The sequence below is a fragment of the Strongyloides ratti genome (assembly GCF_001040885.1).
Source record: "Strongyloides ratti genome assembly S_ratti_ED321, chromosome : X".
NCBI classification, from domain to species: Eukaryota; Metazoa; Nematoda; class Chromadorea; order Rhabditida; family Strongyloididae; genus Strongyloides; species Strongyloides ratti.
The window spans coordinates 4155122-4174957 of record NC_037309.1 but is presented as its reverse complement, the minus strand read 5'-3'; the positions used below and the strand labels follow the sequence as shown (position 1 = coordinate 4174957).

Sequence of the window (19836 nt, the reverse complement as noted above, 5' to 3'; positions counted from 1 at the left end):
AAATTATTTCAATTGCTTTATAGTTTGGACACTATTTTGAACATTTTTCTGGTTTTACACATTTACTATTTGGCCCATTTAATCTTATATATCCTTCTTTACATTGACATTTTGGTAATCCACATCTTAATGATTTACAAAAATTTCTAAACTTATATGAAGAACAAGTTATTTCTGGGCAAATATTTGAACATTCAACAAAACTTGAATTTTCTGGACATAATTTAGTATCATTTTTAATTTTATGATTTTTATCAGCATAAATCATTTGAGAAAAAAAGAAAAAAAACTTTAAAAAAATTTACAATTAAAAAGAAATATTGTATAACTTACAACAATAACTGACACTTTTAATATAAACATTTATATATCTAAAAAAAAAATTTTTAAAAAGACAAATTATAACAAATTGAATAAGAAATTGTGAAAATTTATTTCAATGACGTTATTATTTAAAATAAAATTTGTTAATTTATCAATTGAATGAATCATTATTTAAGAAATGTAATATATATATAAATAGTTCAGAAATAAAGTGGTTAGTATAAACAAACATTCATAAAAGTTAAATAATTACGCAATTGATGCAATAGAGAAAGTACAAAAGTTTACATTTTTTGCAAATAAATTAATTTATATATTAATTTAAAAGATAATATAATTTAGCAAATGTTTATAATGATAAAAAAATAAACAATAGTGTATGTAAAGTTATATTATCATTGTTATTTAAAAAATTATTAGATTAAACTATAATTTATTTATATAAAAAAATGATAGATCTGTTGGTAAATGTGTTTTTTTTAAATATAAAGAATAATATTTTTTTTTTTTTGCATTCAACGTAAATATTAGGTTAATTTTTTTTTTATTATTTTAAAATAAAATACAATTTAAAAAATTTAATATTAAAAAAGTCAATTCATTTTATAAAATAGATACAAAAAAAAATTTATTTTTGTTAAAATAACTTGATTATTAAAAATTACATAAAAGGTCCGCTCATACAAAAAATTTTCTTTGACAGATTATTGATAAAAAAATAGTTAAGAGAATTTTCTATTAGTAGTCATTGTTGAATAAAAATTTGATAGTGAAATTATATAAATGAAATTATAATTGTCACATTCAATGTACAATACGTTGAAATTATTTTTTTTTTTTATATATTATTGTGTACAAGAATTATAAATAGTTTTTTACATCATCTTTAAAATTAACCATAGAAAAAAAAAATGGAAATCTTAATACCAAATATATATTTTAGAGATCCTGTTAAAACCAAAAAATTTTTTGAAGATTAAGAGAAATAAGACTATTTGGGACGTAAAATACATAAATCTTCTAATATTTATATGATTATTGTTTTTAAAAACGATGTCACCACATTTTGTTGATATTAAAAGTAAAAATAAAAAAAAAATTTTAAAATTTACTTATTAATAATCAAACACGATATGTTCGTGAGACATTTGTTAATGTTGAATCATCCCATTCTAAACCTTGACGACTATTTTGTGCATGTGGAAGAACAGGTTCCATTTCTTCATCATCATCATCATCATCTTCAGTAATATCATCTTCAGCTCTATAACTATACATACTAAAATTATGATAAAAAAAAAATGTTATAATTAAAAAATATAAACATACCTTTCACAATCAGAACTATTTTCATCTTCATAAACACATTCTTCATCATTTTTTTCAACATCTTCTAATGGATTAACAGTTATATTCATACCACTATCATCCCATTCCATTCCAGATTCTAATGTTCTATCTTTTTCTCCTTTTCCTCTTCTTTGAACAGGCGCATCTCTCATTTTAAGAACACCAACAACAAGAAGAACAAGTAAAAATCCAACACAAACAACAACAACTACAGCTACAGCACCACCAGCAATAGCACCTTGACCCATAGCACCTTGGCCCATTTTATATAATGCTTTTGGTCTTGGTAAATCTAATTCAAGAATATTTTGTAATCTATTAGAACCACTTTGATCAAAAGTAGGTTCAAAATGTTTTTCAAAATCATCATCAATTTGAAGGACTGGTGTATTACTATTTTCATCAACAAATGCAGCATCAAATGGTTTTATTGGTAAAATTGGATTTTCTTCATTTGAATTATCTTTAATATCAAGAACAGCTGTAAATTTATTACTTTCAACTTTACCATCCATCATCGAACATTGAAGAATGAATGTTCTTTTACTGTAAGCATCAATTCTTGTACTAAAATAATTAATTTGTCTAATAATATCACGATATCCACTTATTTTTTCTTTTCCTTTTAATAATATTCCTTGTTTATCATGTTCAAAATCAACATTTAATAATGCAATAAGTGATGCTGGACTGGAGAAATATTCTAAATCAAGATCACGTGATGGATTAAGATGAATTTGACACCAATCAAGTGTAGATTTTTCAGTTAAATCAACACCTTCTTCAGCATTTACTGCACTTATTTCAATATCAGGAAACATAGATACACCATTTTTAAGATTTTTTCCAATAACATGAACAGTTGGTGAACCAGAAACAGTAAGAACTGGTAAAACTTCAATTTTTTTAACATTAATATTCATTTTAGTTCCAAGAAATTTAATATGTTCACCATTATCACAATTCATTTCTACATCAATTGTAACAGTTCTATTACCAGGAATTATATATTTTTGAGTGTTTTTATAAGTTATTTTAGCCATCATATCAACTAAGTCATCAACATTTAAAGCTTCAAGTGTAACAATATTATGATCAATAATAACTTTTTGTCCATTTCCAAGTGGTTCAGAATAATCATAATTAAATTCTTCAGAACATTTTCCTAAACAATCAATTTTTTCATCCTCTTCAACATCATTAGGAAGAAGATACATAGAAGATAATTGTCCTTTAAAATGTTGAACCATTTCTTCAGTACGTCCATGCCAACATGCACCAACAACTAATTTAGTTTTAAGATTTTCAGTTTTATGTAAAGGCCAATCATCTAATATTTCAGGATTTCTTTCATTGTTATTAAATTTATTACCATCTACAAAAAGTTCTACATTATCAAGATTATTAAATTTAATAACATATGTATGCCATTGATTATCACAAACTTCATCTAAATGCCATCTCCATTCAGCTGATTTAAATTCAGGATCTGAATTTTTAGCTTCACGTCTCATTAATAATTCTAATTTACAATGTCTTATATAAACTGCAAAATGATGTCTATTTAAATGAGAACCATCAGATTCACATAAAATATTTTGTTTTATTTTTTGGTCTTCTTTATTTCCTTTATCATGTTTCATAGAAAATGTTAAAAAGAAACGAGGAGGTATAATTTCAGTGCTAGGGACAATTGCTGTATTAGTTTTTCCATCAAAAACATATTTTTCATTTCCTTCCTCACCAGTATAAATTGATGCCGGTAAAGTTGGTTTTAATTTATTATTATCATTATTATATGATAAATCTTTTTCAACCATCTTTGGTCTTGGTAGTAAATTGATTGTATTTTTATTTAAGTTACATCCTTTAATAGCATCATCAAACATTGGTTTATTACATCTTCCTTTAAAAGTTCCGGTAAATATGGCTTTCACGCTAGATGATTTACAATTTTCTTCACTTTTTGGGCATGTAATAATATCAGCAACATCAGCAATACGTACCATATCATCTTTTTTATTATCATTAAAAATAACATCTGGTATTGAGGTAACTTCATCAATACATTTACGATAAACTTTTATTGTAACTAAAATAGATTTAGATTTTTTCATACCACAATCTTGTGCAGTTATAGTTAAAATATGTGAATCAGTAGATGAATAATTAAGTGGACGAGTATTAGATATAATTCCTTGGTCGTTAATTGTAAATGGAGAATTTTCTAAATTGTTATTAATCTCATATTTGCAAATTTCACCATAAGGATGTCCACAATCTTTATCTTTAGCATATAGTCGTGCTATCTCTGTATTAATAGTTCCTTCCTCAATTTCATAAGTATACCATGGTGCATCAAATTCCGGGGCATAATTATTGACATCGGAAACGGTAATTTTAATAGGTACAGGCTCAGATTTAGCTTTTTCACCACCACATCTTACAGCCACAAGACGGAAAGTAAATTCATTTTGATGGCAATCAAGAACATAATTTTCTTTAACATGTAAAATAGCATATCCTTGTTCCTCATCAATAACCTCAAATTCAAATGGAATTTCAGAAGGTTTGTTATCATTATAAATTTCATAAGTACAAACTGGTCCAGTTTCAGAGACAATTTCAAGTTTAGGTACAATTTCAACAATTCTTTGATCTTCACGAATTTTTCCTATAACCATATCAGCTCCATGGGTATTAATAATAGGAACCCGATGGTGTGTAGGATGATAACCATTATTTAAAGCAATAGTTATGGCAAACAGCACATAAAAGTAAAGTACAAAATGAATCATTTGACAAAAAATTAACTTTAGTAAGTCTAAAATTAAAAAAAAAATTATTTAAAAAGAAATTAAGATAAATATTTAAATGAAGATAAAATATTTTGAAAAAATTTATTTTTTTTTTTATAATAGACATTTTAAGAATGAAAAGATTTATTTTTATAATAGTTTCTTAAATGTAAGAAGCTTAAAGATTATCTATGGAAACTTCAACAGAAAAGATAATTCGTAAAACAGTTGTAGAGAAAATTTCATGTTACTTGAAGGGAAATGTCAACACATAATAGACTAAAACAATAAATTTTTTAACATTTGAATTTTAACATAAAAAAAAGGCATGTCATAATAATACTCATGTGATATTACTTAACTTTTACACTATATATAAAAATGCCATATATTTAGAGATGACTGATATTGTTAAAAAATATAGCAAAGATTATTTAAGAAAAATATAACTTATATATTATGTATATATATACATCTATGATAATTATAATGAAAAATAAAACGTAATATTTTATAATAATGTACTTTTTTTAAATAAAAATATAAACTAAAAATAAAAATGTTTGTATCTATCTTGTTAATGACAAAGACACCGGTGTGTATGTATTTTTAAAAGCTTTTTTAAATAATTTATTTTAATTTTATAGATAAGCTAAAAATATCAAAGAAATATAATAATAACATTTTTTCTATGACAAAAATTTAAAGTAATAAAAGGAGACAGAACAATAATCTTTAAAAAGCTTTTTACACATTTTTATGACAACATTGTTTTTTTTTTTATTATCAATTTTTAAATAGGTAAAAGTATCAAAAAAATTATTCAAAAACATTTACATAATTATTATTATTATCTTATTTGTTTTAATAAAAATTATTGATATTCAGTGTAACTAAAGAAGAAGAATAATTATAGACAAAAAAAATTGTATAAATTAAAAATATAAAATGCAGCAAAGGATAGAATAGTTAGATGGGGCGTAAGAAAATTAATTAAATGATTCTTCGATGTATATATTTCTATGCGTTGCTAGGATATATTAAAATTCTCATCAAAAAGTCTGTAAACGTCAAAGTTGAAAATAATAGTTATAATAGTAAATAAGTAGATTATTTATAAACAAAAATATTTTAAAATATAAATAAAGCAATTTTTTTTTTAATAAATTTAATAATATATATTTATTTTTTTAAATTTAAAAAAAAATGATTATATATATATATAAATATTTAAAAAAATATATATATATAAATAATATAAAAAGCTAGATGATTAATTTATTGGTAAAAATATATTTCTAATGAAAGGGCATAAAGATAAAGTTAAAGAGAGAGAAAAACAAATTTTAATATTAAAATGTCAAAAGATAAATTTGCTAACTATTTATAACTTTTTTTTTTATTTCTTTTTCTACTTGATAATATAAACATTATAAAATATTAATGTGAAACCAATAAATAGTTAAGGAGGAAAAATAAAATTATATTTTGACAATTTTTGTATATAATAAGCACATTTAATAGATGGTTTTTGAAATGTATTTGTTAACACCTAAAAATATGTTTCTTCATGATAATAGACTTATTCATGAGTGGCACAACTAACAAAATTGCTATTTGTTCATACTTTAACAAGACTACGTAACCTTCTTTTCTCTTATTTAGTGATATTTATGTTATGGTGATAAAATAGTAGAACCAAAAGAAGAGAAAAATAAGAAATATGGGATGAGAGATGTGTATTGAATGTGTGAAGAGAGTATTAGTTAGAGTTGTGGATGTAGGATGTCTGTGCCATATTTGTCATATGTAAAGAAATAGAAGTTGGGGGCTAATAAAAAGACATGACTTGTTCATGCTGTGTATATATATACCTACAGCTTATTTTCATATATTTAAAAAAAAAAAAGTTTAGGCCAATAAAGCATGCTAAAACTTTTTTCTTTTGACTAATTTTATATAATAAATATATATAAGGTTTATCAAAAATGGATAGAATTAAATGAAGATGAATAAGATTAAATATTATTTAAAAATATTATTGATATGATGAATAATTTTTAGTTATCAAAAACCAATAAAGCATAAAATAGAATTTTGTATATTTATTATGTATGCTGGCATATGCCGGTTGACTTTTTCATTATCTCATGACTTTTATATCTTCACCTATATGTAAGTTTGTTTCCAAATATGTGAAAATGTCAAAAGAAAAAAGGATAAAACATTTAATTAAAAATATATAAGTCAAATTAATTGCTTTGAAAATTTTGTTAAAATTTAGCTATACTTTTTCATTCTATTTTTATGTATGATATAGATGGTTAGTCAAGTAAAAATATAGTAAATAGAGTATAATGATATAAGAAGAAAAAAAAAACAAATATAACTCTTAAAATGTTGTTGTTCACCAGTACAAACTTAAAATTATGCAAAATTGAAAGTAACTTTGTATGTGAAAAATAAATAAAAAGAAGTATTATTTAGATGATTGATAGATTTATACCAAAAAGGGCAATTGATATTTAGTTATCCCAATAGACTAATTTATATAATAGCATATATTTATATATACAAACAAACAAAAAAAAAATATAGTTTAAATCGAAATTTTTTTTTAATATAAAGGTATTAATATAATTTTGTTTTATAAAATATTTCTGCCATTTTATATATGTATATTTTTTTTTTAAATATTTTATAAAACCTAAATAATAATAGAAAAAAAAATATTTTTTATTTTTGTATTATACAAAAAAATTATAAAAACATTTAATAAAAATAGTTATGAAAAAATAATTTTAATTTTCTTTCCAAAAAAATAATATATTCAATTTTATGATACCTTTTAAAAATAAGTATTCTATTGGGATAGTAATAAAAAAACTATACATTTATTTTTTTTTCCAAATCTTTTAAAAATATATTTCAATTATACTTATTTATTAAAAATTTTTTTTTTTAAAAAACAAATTAAGATAAATTTTCTTTATAAAAATAGAATAAAAAAAAAAGATTTTTTTTTTATAATTTTGTACTTTTATTATAAAATTAATGAATATTATAGAATAATAATATATAGATATGTAAATGAATCATAAACCTTTTAGAATTTAATGATAGGGTGTATCTTATGAGAAAATAGGATTTACATTTTTAGTTAAATATACTAATGATGGTATTATTATAAAAGCTTATCTAAACATCTATTTACTTTAAAAATATAATTATTCCTACATAAAGTTTTGATTAAAAATTGTATAATGTATTAGAGTATAAAAATTTTCAAAGATACCATAAGATATGCAAAATAATTAATTAAATTGTACTTGAGCATATTGTAATTAACATTCAAAATGACTGATATACTGATATATAATTATGTAAATTTTTACATGAAGAAGTTAAAAAATATTTTACTCTATTTAATTAAAGAAATATATTTATGTTGAGGGAATGAAAAATGTTATTTAATTTAATGTTTTCAAAATATTATAGAAAAAAAAATTTTTTTTTTATAATACCTGTATATATAAAAGAAATATTATTTTTTTGCCATATAAACAATTAAATATAAATGAAAATTTTTAATTAAAATTTTCTACATATATAATCGTAAACAAAAAAAAAAGATATATGTTTTTAAATATAACGTCATAAAAATTTAATTATTTCACCTTTTTTTATACTTTAAAAAATTTAAATTTTATATTTACAACTTAAAGAAATGTTACATTGTACTTATTTTTTAATTAGAAATGTTAAAATATAATTAGAAATAGTTCAAAAATTAATAGAATTTTTGTAAGATTATTATTATTATTATTATTATTATTATTATATATATATATTATAAGTATGAATATAATAACAATTATATTGTTGTCAAGATATTTAAATTAATACAATGAACAAATAATGAAATGAATACAATAGTACACAAATCAACACAATATACAGTTATAAGAAAACTAAATTAAGATATAGATTGAGAAGAAGACAATCACAAAATTAGTTTTGACTATTTCCGTTACTTTTGATTACTAAATATTAATGTTCTTAAAGGCAGCTGGAGGGATAAACAATATAATTAAAATAAATCAAATTTATATTTATCATCAATAATATAATTGACGTAAACAAATTATATTTAAGCCAAACTTTAAAAATTTCATTATCTTATAGTTACAATGTTGCCATAGATATGAAATTTCTTTTATTTTTATCTAAACATAACTATCTTTTATGAAAAAAAGATTAAAGATAAAAACACAATATTATAAAAAAAATATATATATAGTAAATATGAATAATAAAACGATTAAAATGTTTATTCTTTTATAATATTATAAATTGTTACTGAAAAATTTTTATTAAAACGATGTCATAAATAATAATAGTTTGTCTATCTTCAATATATTTACATTTCAAGAATACTTTATGTTTTTATTAAAAAAGTTTCTTAATATAATAAAATTTTAACAAATAAACATATACATATCTATATATATATGTATTAAAAATTATATGATATTTATTAATTAAAATAATTAGCTTGAAAAATAATTTAGAAAAAAAAAGATACTTAAAAAGAATGTTTATAATATTATATAAAAATAGATTACTGATATCATATAACATAAATATCATTTTTATATTTAATAATTTATAATTTATAATAAAAGTTTTAAAAAAAGATATAGTGGGAGTAAAAATTGAAAAGAAATATATTCAATGAAAATGTTTGAGTAATTAAAATGTTGAAATAATAGAAATTATTACTAATCTATTTATATTTTGTTATAATAAAAATATTGACTATTATTTTTTTGTTTAAAATTTTTATAGAATTTCTTAGCTTAATTAAGATTCTATGATCTTTGAACAGTTGTTTTTTTAATATATAAATAAATTTTATTATTACGAATATTAATATTTTTATTTATAATAGTTTAAAATAGAAAAATATAAAACATTTAACAGCGTGTTATAAAAGATTTATTAATAAATACATTTATTTTTAGGTATTATTAAAAAAAACATCTATAATACTTTTAAAACATGATAATAAAAATACTAATTTATTTAATGTAGAATTATATTATTTCATTTATTTTTTAAAATAGTAGTTATAAGAAAAAGTGTTATTTGATTGAAAAATATTATCAATTTATTAAGATTACTTTAATCTGTCTATAAATTTTTTTATTTAAAATTAAATCAAGCACAAATTTATAATGCAAAAACATTTTCATATTTAAACAAGGCATAAAAATTATATCAATTTAAAATTTGAATAACAAGTTAAAATATTTTTTTTTTTTTTTATTTCAATATATTGAATATATATGTACAATATACATAATCATACTAATATTATATTAGTAAAAAAATAATAAAAGTAAAAAAGTTTTAAATTTTTAAAAATATAATGGAACATTTCAAATATTTGAATAAATAATTGATCAATTTTTTTAAAAACCTTAACAATAACTGAATATGATTAAAAAAATTTATATAAAATACTTGTTTTTATTAAAAAACAACTTTGAAATCTATAAATTTTTAAATTTCCAAATTATTATAAGTAATATGGTAATAAAATAAAAGTTTTTAATTTTAGTTAATGTTTATTTGACTACTTATTTTTAATATATAAATTTTCTTACTATTATATTAACTACTTTTTTGTCGTTTTAAAAATTTAATTTTTTGTATTTTTTCTCATTACTTACAAATTTGAATACAAATCTTAAGATCAAAAATGATTTTTATAACTTAAGATGTTTATTTTATATCTGTTTATTGTTAATGTAAAAATAAATTTAGTTGTTGGTTTTAAAATTGAATCAAAATAAGCAAATAGAAATGTTAACTCATGAAAAATTTCTATGTAAAGTATTCAATAATTTAAAATCTGATGAAGACTTAATATTTAAAATTTAGTCTTCTAATTTAATTTTTACTAACATTTATTATTTTTAAAAATGATAAAAAAATTATTGAAATAAATGTAATGATGGTATAGTTTTTTTCTGTAACAATAACATATAATTATAAATTTTATTATTGTTAAAGCATGATATTGTATAAAATATTGAAATATTAAATGAATGGCAATATAAAATGATATCAAGGGGTATCATTTAAAGTTAATTTTTGATAACTTTTTGTCAATTATATAAAAAAATCTTAATTAAAACTTATTATTTGTAATTTTATAAAAGTTGTAATAACTAAGAAGTTTACTTTATAGATTGGTATTCATAAAGTATAAAAAATGTATAATCTGAAATATTTAGTAAAAAAATTTTTAACTAATAAAAAAATTACTATATTAAAAGAAATGTTTTGATTCTGATTTTAATTGCTTATTTAATTTGTTAAAAAACATTTTTTTTAATTTTAAATCTTTTTTTTATACTTATTTTAATAAATTTTTAAACATAAAAGTAAAAAAAAATATATATAAATAATTTTTGTGTTTCAATAAGTACTTTATTCAAAACAAAGATAAAGTAAATTTATATAATAATATGAGTTTTCAACAAATATTTTGTATAGATTTTATAAAAGATAATTTTTTTTAAATTTTTAATTTACGTCCACTTTTTTATTTTTTAATTACGTTTAAATTTATACCATATAATTTGTTAAAAATTGGTTTTAATATTAATAATTAATATTGACTATTATCTGAAAGAAAATATATAAGTAAAAAATTTTAAAATTGTAATAATTACCATAAACATTTATAATTTATAAGTTTTAGCAATTATTTGTATTTAATAGAAGTTTAACTTTAGCTCCTCTTTTAAGAATTTTAATTAATTTCATTTAAAATTATACTTTATTTTTAAAACAAATATAAATAAAATATGTTGCGATTCATTTTACTCTATCTTCTAAATATATCAAATCCAACCAAATTACTTTGAAATATCTGTAGATAATCCTACTAAACTAAATATATATAATAACATAGTACTTTAATTTATCGTTTTATCAGTAATAAAATTTATTTTGAAAAGTAATGTTAAACTGTATTATTAGGAACTTCCAAAGACATTAAATATTCACACATTTTATGAAGTACATTGATTCATAAACTAAAAAAGTGTAAATGTTTTTAATCATTTTTTTGAATTAAAAAATAAAATTTTTTTTGGTAACAAATACTTTAAATTGGCTTTTTTAAGTTTTTTTTTATTTATTAAATTTCATAGCATAACAGTAGATTTTTCTTTAATTATACATGATAATTTAAATAATCTGATAACAGTTGCATAAATAAGTATAATCTTTTCCAAAGAGTCTAATTTTTAGTATTATTTTTTCAGCTGTTATAAGTGCAATTAAAAAAATTGCATTATCAATTGTTTTAATGAAGCAAATTTTATTTTTTAACAAAGTATATTTTTATAATATAACTGTTCATAAAATAAATATGCACTTAAAATAAATAATTATTATTTATATGTTAATAATATAAATTTAATAAAATTTAAAAAAGAATAAATGCTTCATAATTTATCAATTTTAATTATTATAATTAATGATAAAAAACTTTTTTTCAAAAAATCTTTTTTTTTCTAACAATTGTAACATCCTAATGGTTCATCATGAATGTGAAAAATGAAGTGACCATCATACTCATCAGCATAATATTTTGCAGGTATCAAAAAACTTGCTTCAACAACATTTTTAAATGGTGCTTCATTTATAATTGTATGACAAAGTTCATATTCTTGAAAAAGAGTAACATTATTATTATTTATAACACTATAAATTTTATTATATAATTGTTTAGCTTCATTAGACAATTTATTAGCCATTTTATCTAATCTTGCTTTGTCTCTTGTCTTTTTTTCATCCTGACTTGTTTTATATTCTTCATACCGTTTTTTGGCTATTTCTGAATACTTATTCATGTATTTATCTTGTTGTTTAATTATTTCATCTTTTGTAGTATTCATTTGTCTACCAATTCTAATAAAATCACATCGCTCGTTATATGGTATTTCAGAAAGAAAATACATTACATTATTGGTACTATAACAAAATGGACAAAAACTAATATATGAAAATAGACCACATGTACTACCACCGAAGAAAAAAGTTGATACATTATTAACAAAAAATAAATTAAGTAAAATATAATAAATTAAATAAATTTTAAAAGAAATCATTTTATATGCTTTTTGGTAAAAATAATGATATTAGTTGTTTTAACTCACTTTAAATAATCAAATATTTTACTTTTTATTAATATTTTTAAGGATAATACTATTTAAATTATTCCAAATAAAATATTTATAAAGTAAATATAATTTATTAGAATTATTTTATTGTTACAATTGTATAATAAGTTTTTTTTTAATATTTTTTATAATAATCTAAATCAATAATACATAATCTTTTTTTTTATAATTAAAAAAAAGATTTTTGAAATTATTAAAAATATTTAAAAAAAAAGAATATTATAGTTTGTTTATAATTTTTAACTAATCGTTCATTTCATGTACTAATTAAAAGTATATAACCTTTTTTTAGCTGTATACTTGTTTAATAATTTACAAAAAATTGTTTTTAATTAAAAAAATTAAATATATATATATATAAATATTAAATATTATGTTCAATTAAGTTTTTGTGTAAAATATACAAATTAATAAGTAATACTAAAAAAAAAGTTTTATAACTTATTAAAACAATACTTTAGAAGTTTTTTATAATAAAAAATTATTTTTCTAATTAATTACTGTTTCTTTTAAAATTATTAATTTTTGAAACTCTATTTTACACAAAAAATATTTTATTGACTTTTAAAGAAATCATTGAATTTTAATTAAGAAGAAATTTTATCCAAAAAAATTTATAAAAGTCTTATTTTAAAAAAATAGATATAAAGTTGTAGATATGGAGATATAGATTTATGCATGAATATTGAAAAAAAGTTCTTTTTGATATAAGTTTTTTTTGATTAATAATTTCTCTCTGACATCAAACACTTTGTACCAAATGTTATTATCAAATTTATAATATCTTTTACTTGTTTATTTTTTTTTATCATTTTACCACATGCAAATTTATTGTAATCTTTTTTTGCATTATAATAAACTACAATAATATTTGTTTTTTTATTTATCTTATTTTTAAAAAAATTGAAGTTTATAAATATTTCATATATTTATATATTTTAAATTAAAAAAAATAATTTAAAAAACCAATAAATTTTTTTTAGTTTATATCTTAAAAAAGAATGATCTGATATTGACGTTATTCAATAAAAATCGAAAAAAAAATTAAAGAATGCATAGTTTATCAATTAATTATCATCTTGAAAACATTACGTTTTAAAAAATTTGTTTAAGTATAATCGAAAGGATGAATAAAACTGATAAAATTGTTGAATATTTTTTATACATATTTCAAAATTTTTCAAGAACGCAAAATGATATAAGTATGGTAGGGTACTCAAAATTTTAAAAAATAAAACAATATCTCGACATTTTTTTAGCAAATACTTTTTTTAAAAAAATCTTAACGTTTTAAAAGTTTTTTAAATATTTTAAATTTTCTATTTATTCTTAAATTATCAAATCTAACTTAAAAATTAATTTTTACAAAAAAACTAACATCGGAAACATTTATCATAATCTTTTTTACCTTTATATCGTGTTTTGCTTAAAAAAATTTTTAAGTTCCAATATTGTAGCAAATGAAAATTTTACAATTTTTGCTGCAATATTTATATAAATACTTAATTTTTTTTAATTACTAAACCTTTTTTAATATACGCGTTTTTTATTCAAAGAAAATTAATAAATTCATAAGAAATTTTTCTCATACAATCATTGGCTATTTATTTTTTGGATATATCATTATATTGTACTGATAAAACAAACATTCCAATAAAAAATAAGAACTTAACAACTGCCATAAATTATTAAAATGAGGAAAAAAATTTACTTTTTAAAGTTAATGAAACAAAGTTTATTTTTTCTGTTTATTATTAAACATTTAAAAAATAAATTTTCTATTAACTTTTTTAAAATTTTAGTATTTCATAGTTAGATAAAAAAAATGATAACAAAATATGTTTTATTGTAATTATCAAGAATGTGACAAATAATTAATTTATATTTTTTTAAAAAACACAATTAAATTAAGTAAAAGTTTATAAAATGATATATAAATTATATAGTACCTTTATTAATATTAATTTTTTTAATTGATTATTCAATATAATTTTTATTAAAGTTAAAAATAAACAATCTAATTTAGTTAAACAAATAAATATAATAGTTTTTTTTTTAAGAAATAATATCAATAAAAATGTTTTTAATATAATATATATTATGTTTATTATGATCTAATGTTTTGATAATTTTGAAATTATTTATAATTAAATAAATGAGCAAAAAAACGTAGATTGTAGCTATTAAATTAAATTGTTAAAATATAACATTAAAATTTATTTTATAAAAACAGAATAAAAAAATTGATAAATAAAAAGGTAATATTAAAATACTTAATTAGATGAAAGGAAATAATTTGTAATAATTAGAAATTTTGATTGTTACTTGGTAAGGTTAATAATTAATTATGGAAAAAAAAGTATATATATTTAATGAAAATTAGTGCAAAGTACTTTTTTTAACATCGCTTGTGTATAAACAAATTTGAGATTATTATATTACTTTAGAACAATTTTTTTATGATAAACACAATATTTTAAATTCGTTAATTTAGTAAATCTTTTTGTTAAACATTTATTGAGAATATTTACATTAGATAAATACAAGATTTTATCATTTTTTCTTTTTCTTATCATAATTTATTATAGTTTATGAATTGTAAATTAAATTAATAATGTTTATAGATCTTAAGATGTATATATATAAAATTTAATGTTAAAATGATGATTAAAACACAATTTATTTTAAGAAACATTCTAATCACTTTTATCTTAAGAATAGTTTGTATTATATTGTTTGCTTATATTATTTTATTAATTGAACATCTATATAAAGCTATTTTTTTTACTATTAATTATTCAAAATTTAAAAAAATAAATATTTAATAATAATAAAACATTTTGACATTAAAAATAAAATGTATTTTGATCATTATAAAAATGCTTATTTATTATAATTATATTACACTTTAAACTTTTTTAAATTTGTATAGATATTTATTATATTATATCTAAAAATCTAAAAATTTTATTTTAAATATAATTTCTTATTAATTTATTTAATAAAAATGCAATAAAAATAATAATATTAATAATTGCCAAAAATAGTTTTTTTTAATAATATATAATTTTATTTCTACAATCAGTTTTAAAATTATATTGTACTTTTTTAAATTTAAGTAATATTTACTTAATAATATCTTTACATAATATATATTATAAATTATTATGTAATAAAGAAAAATATTTACAATTTAAATAAAATATAAAATTAATGTTTTTATATTAACCTATTTTTAAGATATCTTTTCAGTTGTATAACTAAACAAAAAGTACATATATATATTTTTTAGTTATTCCTATAAATATATCTTTTAAATAATTAATTAGCAACCTTTATATTTTTGTTAATAATCTATTCTATATATAAAAGTTAATATGTATATATATTTTTATTTACTTATATTTATAATTACTATAAAGTTATGCTATCAATTTAAAATATTGGTATATAATCCCGTTTTTGGAAGTAGTCATTCAAATCATATGATAAATATTGCTGATTTTTTAGCTGAGAATGGTCATAATGTTGTATGTTTTAAACTTAATTTGTTGTTTTCATTTATATTTTATTAAGACTATTATTCATGCACCAATGAATCCTAAAACAATTGATAACCAAGGAAAAAAAGCAACAGTAGTTAGACCATCAACTTATGATAAAAAAATAAAAGATATTTTTGATATTGCTGATAAAAATTTAAAAGAAATATGGAATATTGATAGTTTATGGAATCCTTATTATACATTAACAGTATGTTTTATTTATTTATTTTATCATTATTTTTAAAGTTTATAAGTATTTATAATAAATGGCTTGCAGCAAGTTGTGAGCATATAATTAAAGAAGATAATTTAACAGAATTAATAAGAAATGAAAAATTTGATTTAGGAATAGGTGAAGCATTTGTTCCATGTGTATTTGGAATGTTTAAATATTATAATATTACAAAACATGTAGCTGTAATGTCAGGGATCCCATATGATACTCATTATAATGAAATGGGAATTAATTTTCCCATTGGACAGGTACCATCAATCTTTGCTCCAATATCAGAAAATATGTCATTTATGGAACGATTATATAATACTTTTTTTTATTTAACATCAAAATATTTACATAGAGAAGGTGTTTATCTTGGAAATGATATATTTAATAAGCATGCACCAACATATAATATTAATCTTGAAAATATTTTTAATGAATGTATTTTTTATATTTCAAATACTGATCCAATAATAAATTATGGTGTTCCAGGTTCACCAAAAATGATACAATTAGGAGGATTTTTATTAAAACAACCATCTCCTTTAAATTCTTATTTTGATAATTTACTTAATAAACGTAAAAAAAATGTTATTATATCATTCGGATCATTTGCAAAAAGCATTAATATGCCAAAAGAAGGATTAAATACCTTAATAGAACTTTTTAAATCATTTCCAAATGTAACATTTATTTTTAAATATGAAGAAGAAAATTCTTTATTTTTAAAAAACTTTGATAATGTTATTACAACAAAATGGTTACCACAATATAATTTATTAAATGATAAAAGAGTATCAGTTTTTATAATGCATGGTGGAATGAATTCATTATTAGAAAGTAGTAGAGCAGGTGTACCAATGTTAGGAATTCCATTGTTTTATGATCAACCAAGAAATGCCAAAATAATAGGTGAATTGAAGTTAGGAAGATGGATCGATAAATTTCAATTTATTAAAGATAAAAATTTATTTATTAATACATTTAGAGACGTTCTTGAGAATCCTTTATATAAAAAGTCAATAAAAAAAATATCAGAAATGATTAGAAAAAAACCATATAACGAAAAAGAATTATTTTTAAAATATATTGAATTTGCTTGTCAATTTGGAGAGATTAGAAATTTTAATATTGGTAGTAAAAAAAAATTATTATATCAATATTCAATGATTGATATTTATTTATTTATTATTTTTTCTTTTTATGGAAGCATATATTGGGTTTATTTATTTTTAAAATACATTTGGTTCTTTTTAGTTCATATATATTACTCAATGTACAATAAATATGAAAGTTATAAAAAAAATAAATCTAAAGAAAAAAAACAATAAATTATGATAAAAAAATTTCTAAATTATTCCTTATCAATTTTTTTAAACATTTTGACAATAGTTTTTTATCATTTATTAAATAAATCTTTCTATGATTTTGTTGTCTTAATATTATGTAAAATTGAATTAATAGTTATTTTTTTGTTTATTTATTTATTCTAATAAATTTTTATTATTATATAAAAAAATATGTATAAAAGTACAAAATAATTATATAGTATTTTATATGCAAATAAAAATTAGCTCAAAACATTGTTGAGGTAGATTTTATTATTAACAAATTTTACAATAAGTCAAATATTTTTAATTGAGTAAAAACTTTTTTTTAAATTTACATTAAAAAGATTAAAAAATAATTCTAAAGTTTAGATTCGTTATTTCACAATTAACTGTCAACAAAATTGTTTTTAAAATCTTTTAATTAATTAATAAGAGAAAAAATAAATATTTAAGTGTTATTATTTTTTTAATTATAAAATTTAAGACAAATCATTTATTTACGTACAAATAAATTTAATCAAAAACACAAACTGTTAGTAATATTCATGAGTGAAAATTTTTATGATATTAATATTGCATAATTCAAAAATATTCTTATGATTCAAACACCATAAAATCAGATAAATTATCAACAAAAATAATTTTAAAAAAAAAGATTTTATAGCATATTTAAAATTAGAGATCCTTTAACAAAAGTTGATTTCTTTTTTCTTTTTTGTTTAAAGTTCAATACACTTTGTTAGATTCTTTTTTTTTAGATTTCTTTGTTAGTCTTTGCTCTTTTTTCTTGGCGTTTTCTTATTCAAATGTTTGCAAGTAACTCTCTTTTATTATCCTACCAAACATATAATTAAGAAGACTCATTAAACTTTGTTTTCAATGCAAATATTTTACTTTCAGTGATGTAAAATATAATTTCTAATCTTGTACCAACAATTTTAAAAAGTTGATGTTAAAGATAATAGAAAAATATTTATAATATTAAAAATGAATAATTAAAAAATTTTTTATAACTAAATAATTAGTTCAAAATTTCTAATATAAATTCTGTTTATACATTTGAGTGTTTATTTAAATTCTATTTCGTAAATTTATATGTTATTGACTTCTTTTTTTGATTATATAAGTTAATAATCTGTTCAAGTAATTTGATTTAATTCTTCATTAAAAAACATTACAACTTTGATACAAATCACCAAAATGTAATTTGATTAACTTTAAGTAAAAGTGGACATTTTAACATTAAGAATAGGGACAGAATAGATAATATATTATTAAAATATTTTATTGAATTACATACAGCTAATAATAATATGATTTATTTGTATTTTATTTGTTATATAATTTAATAATATACATGACATCTTTTTTTAAATTACTGATTATAAAATATCAGTTGTTTTTCTTCTAATAAAGCTTTAAATTATAATATTTTAAAAGTTGTTTATAAAATCTTCAATTTTTGGTATCAATAATATTAATGAATAATTTTATTAAGTATAATATATTGAAAATTTAACAATAAATTAAATTAACATATATAAATAAAATTTACAATTTAAAATTTTTAATGCTCATTATATTATTTTTTAAACATGATTTTTCAGAATAATAATTTAACTGAAGTAATATAAAAATATCTACAAAATTTACATTACTTTTCGTTATATATTTTATTTGGTTAAAAATATTTGTTAAAATGTTTTAAAAATAATTGCAAATAACAATTTAATTCAATAGTCCAATTAATTTCTTTTTAATTGCTAGATTTATTGATAATATTTATTTTTAAATATATTGTTAAATTCTATGAAAAACATAAATCAATCTGTATATTACTTTTTTAAAATTATTTTTATATCGCTTTTATTTTAAAAATTAAATTTATGTCATAATTTTAATAGAATAATAATTAATAAAAAATTAAAATTTTATTAACAATAAAACTATAGAAAATCTAAGTAAAAAAAAAACTAAGTTTTGAAAACACATCAAATACATAAGATT

General features: G+C 18.3%; 4 protein-coding genes across 4 annotated transcripts; 1 reads left to right on the top strand and 3 right to left on the bottom strand.

The window, feature by feature from the left end:
* Positions 1-31: 31 nt before the first annotated feature.
* Positions 32-363, bottom strand: SRAE_X000089600 (Trypsin Inhibitor-like, cysteine rich domain-containing protein; the record flags this gene model as incomplete). Its single annotated transcript, XM_024645295.1, has 2 exons — positions 32-289; positions 334-363. 2 exons carry the CDS (start codon positions 361-363, stop codon positions 32-34), a joined length of 288 nt encoding a protein of 95 aa, XP_024510768.1.
* Positions 364-1446: 1083 nt separating this feature from the next.
* On the bottom strand, positions 1447-4472 carry SRAE_X000089500 (Calsyntenin-1; the record flags this gene model as incomplete). Its single annotated transcript, XM_024645294.1, has 2 exons — positions 1447-1603; positions 1654-4472. The coding sequence occupies 2 exons, from the start codon at positions 4470-4472 to the stop codon at positions 1447-1449; spliced, it is 2976 nt and encodes a 991-aa protein (XP_024510767.1).
* Positions 4473-12064: 7592 nt separating this feature from the next.
* On the bottom strand, positions 12065-12511 carry SRAE_X000089400 (STAT transcription factor, all-alpha domain-containing protein; the record flags this gene model as incomplete). Its single annotated transcript, XM_024645293.1, has 1 exon — positions 12065-12511. One exon carries the CDS (start codon positions 12509-12511, stop codon positions 12065-12067), a length of 447 nt encoding a protein of 148 aa, XP_024510766.1.
* A 3707-nt stretch (positions 12512-16218) lies between these two features.
* SRAE_X000089300 (UDP-glucuronosyl/UDP-glucosyltransferase family-containing protein) lies at positions 16219-17829 on the top strand (the record flags this gene model as incomplete). Its single annotated transcript, XM_024645292.1, has 3 exons — positions 16219-16263; positions 16310-16486; positions 16525-17829. 3 exons carry the CDS (start codon positions 16219-16221, stop codon positions 17827-17829), a joined length of 1527 nt encoding a protein of 508 aa, XP_024510765.1.
* Positions 17830-19836: the final 2007 nt, after the last annotated feature.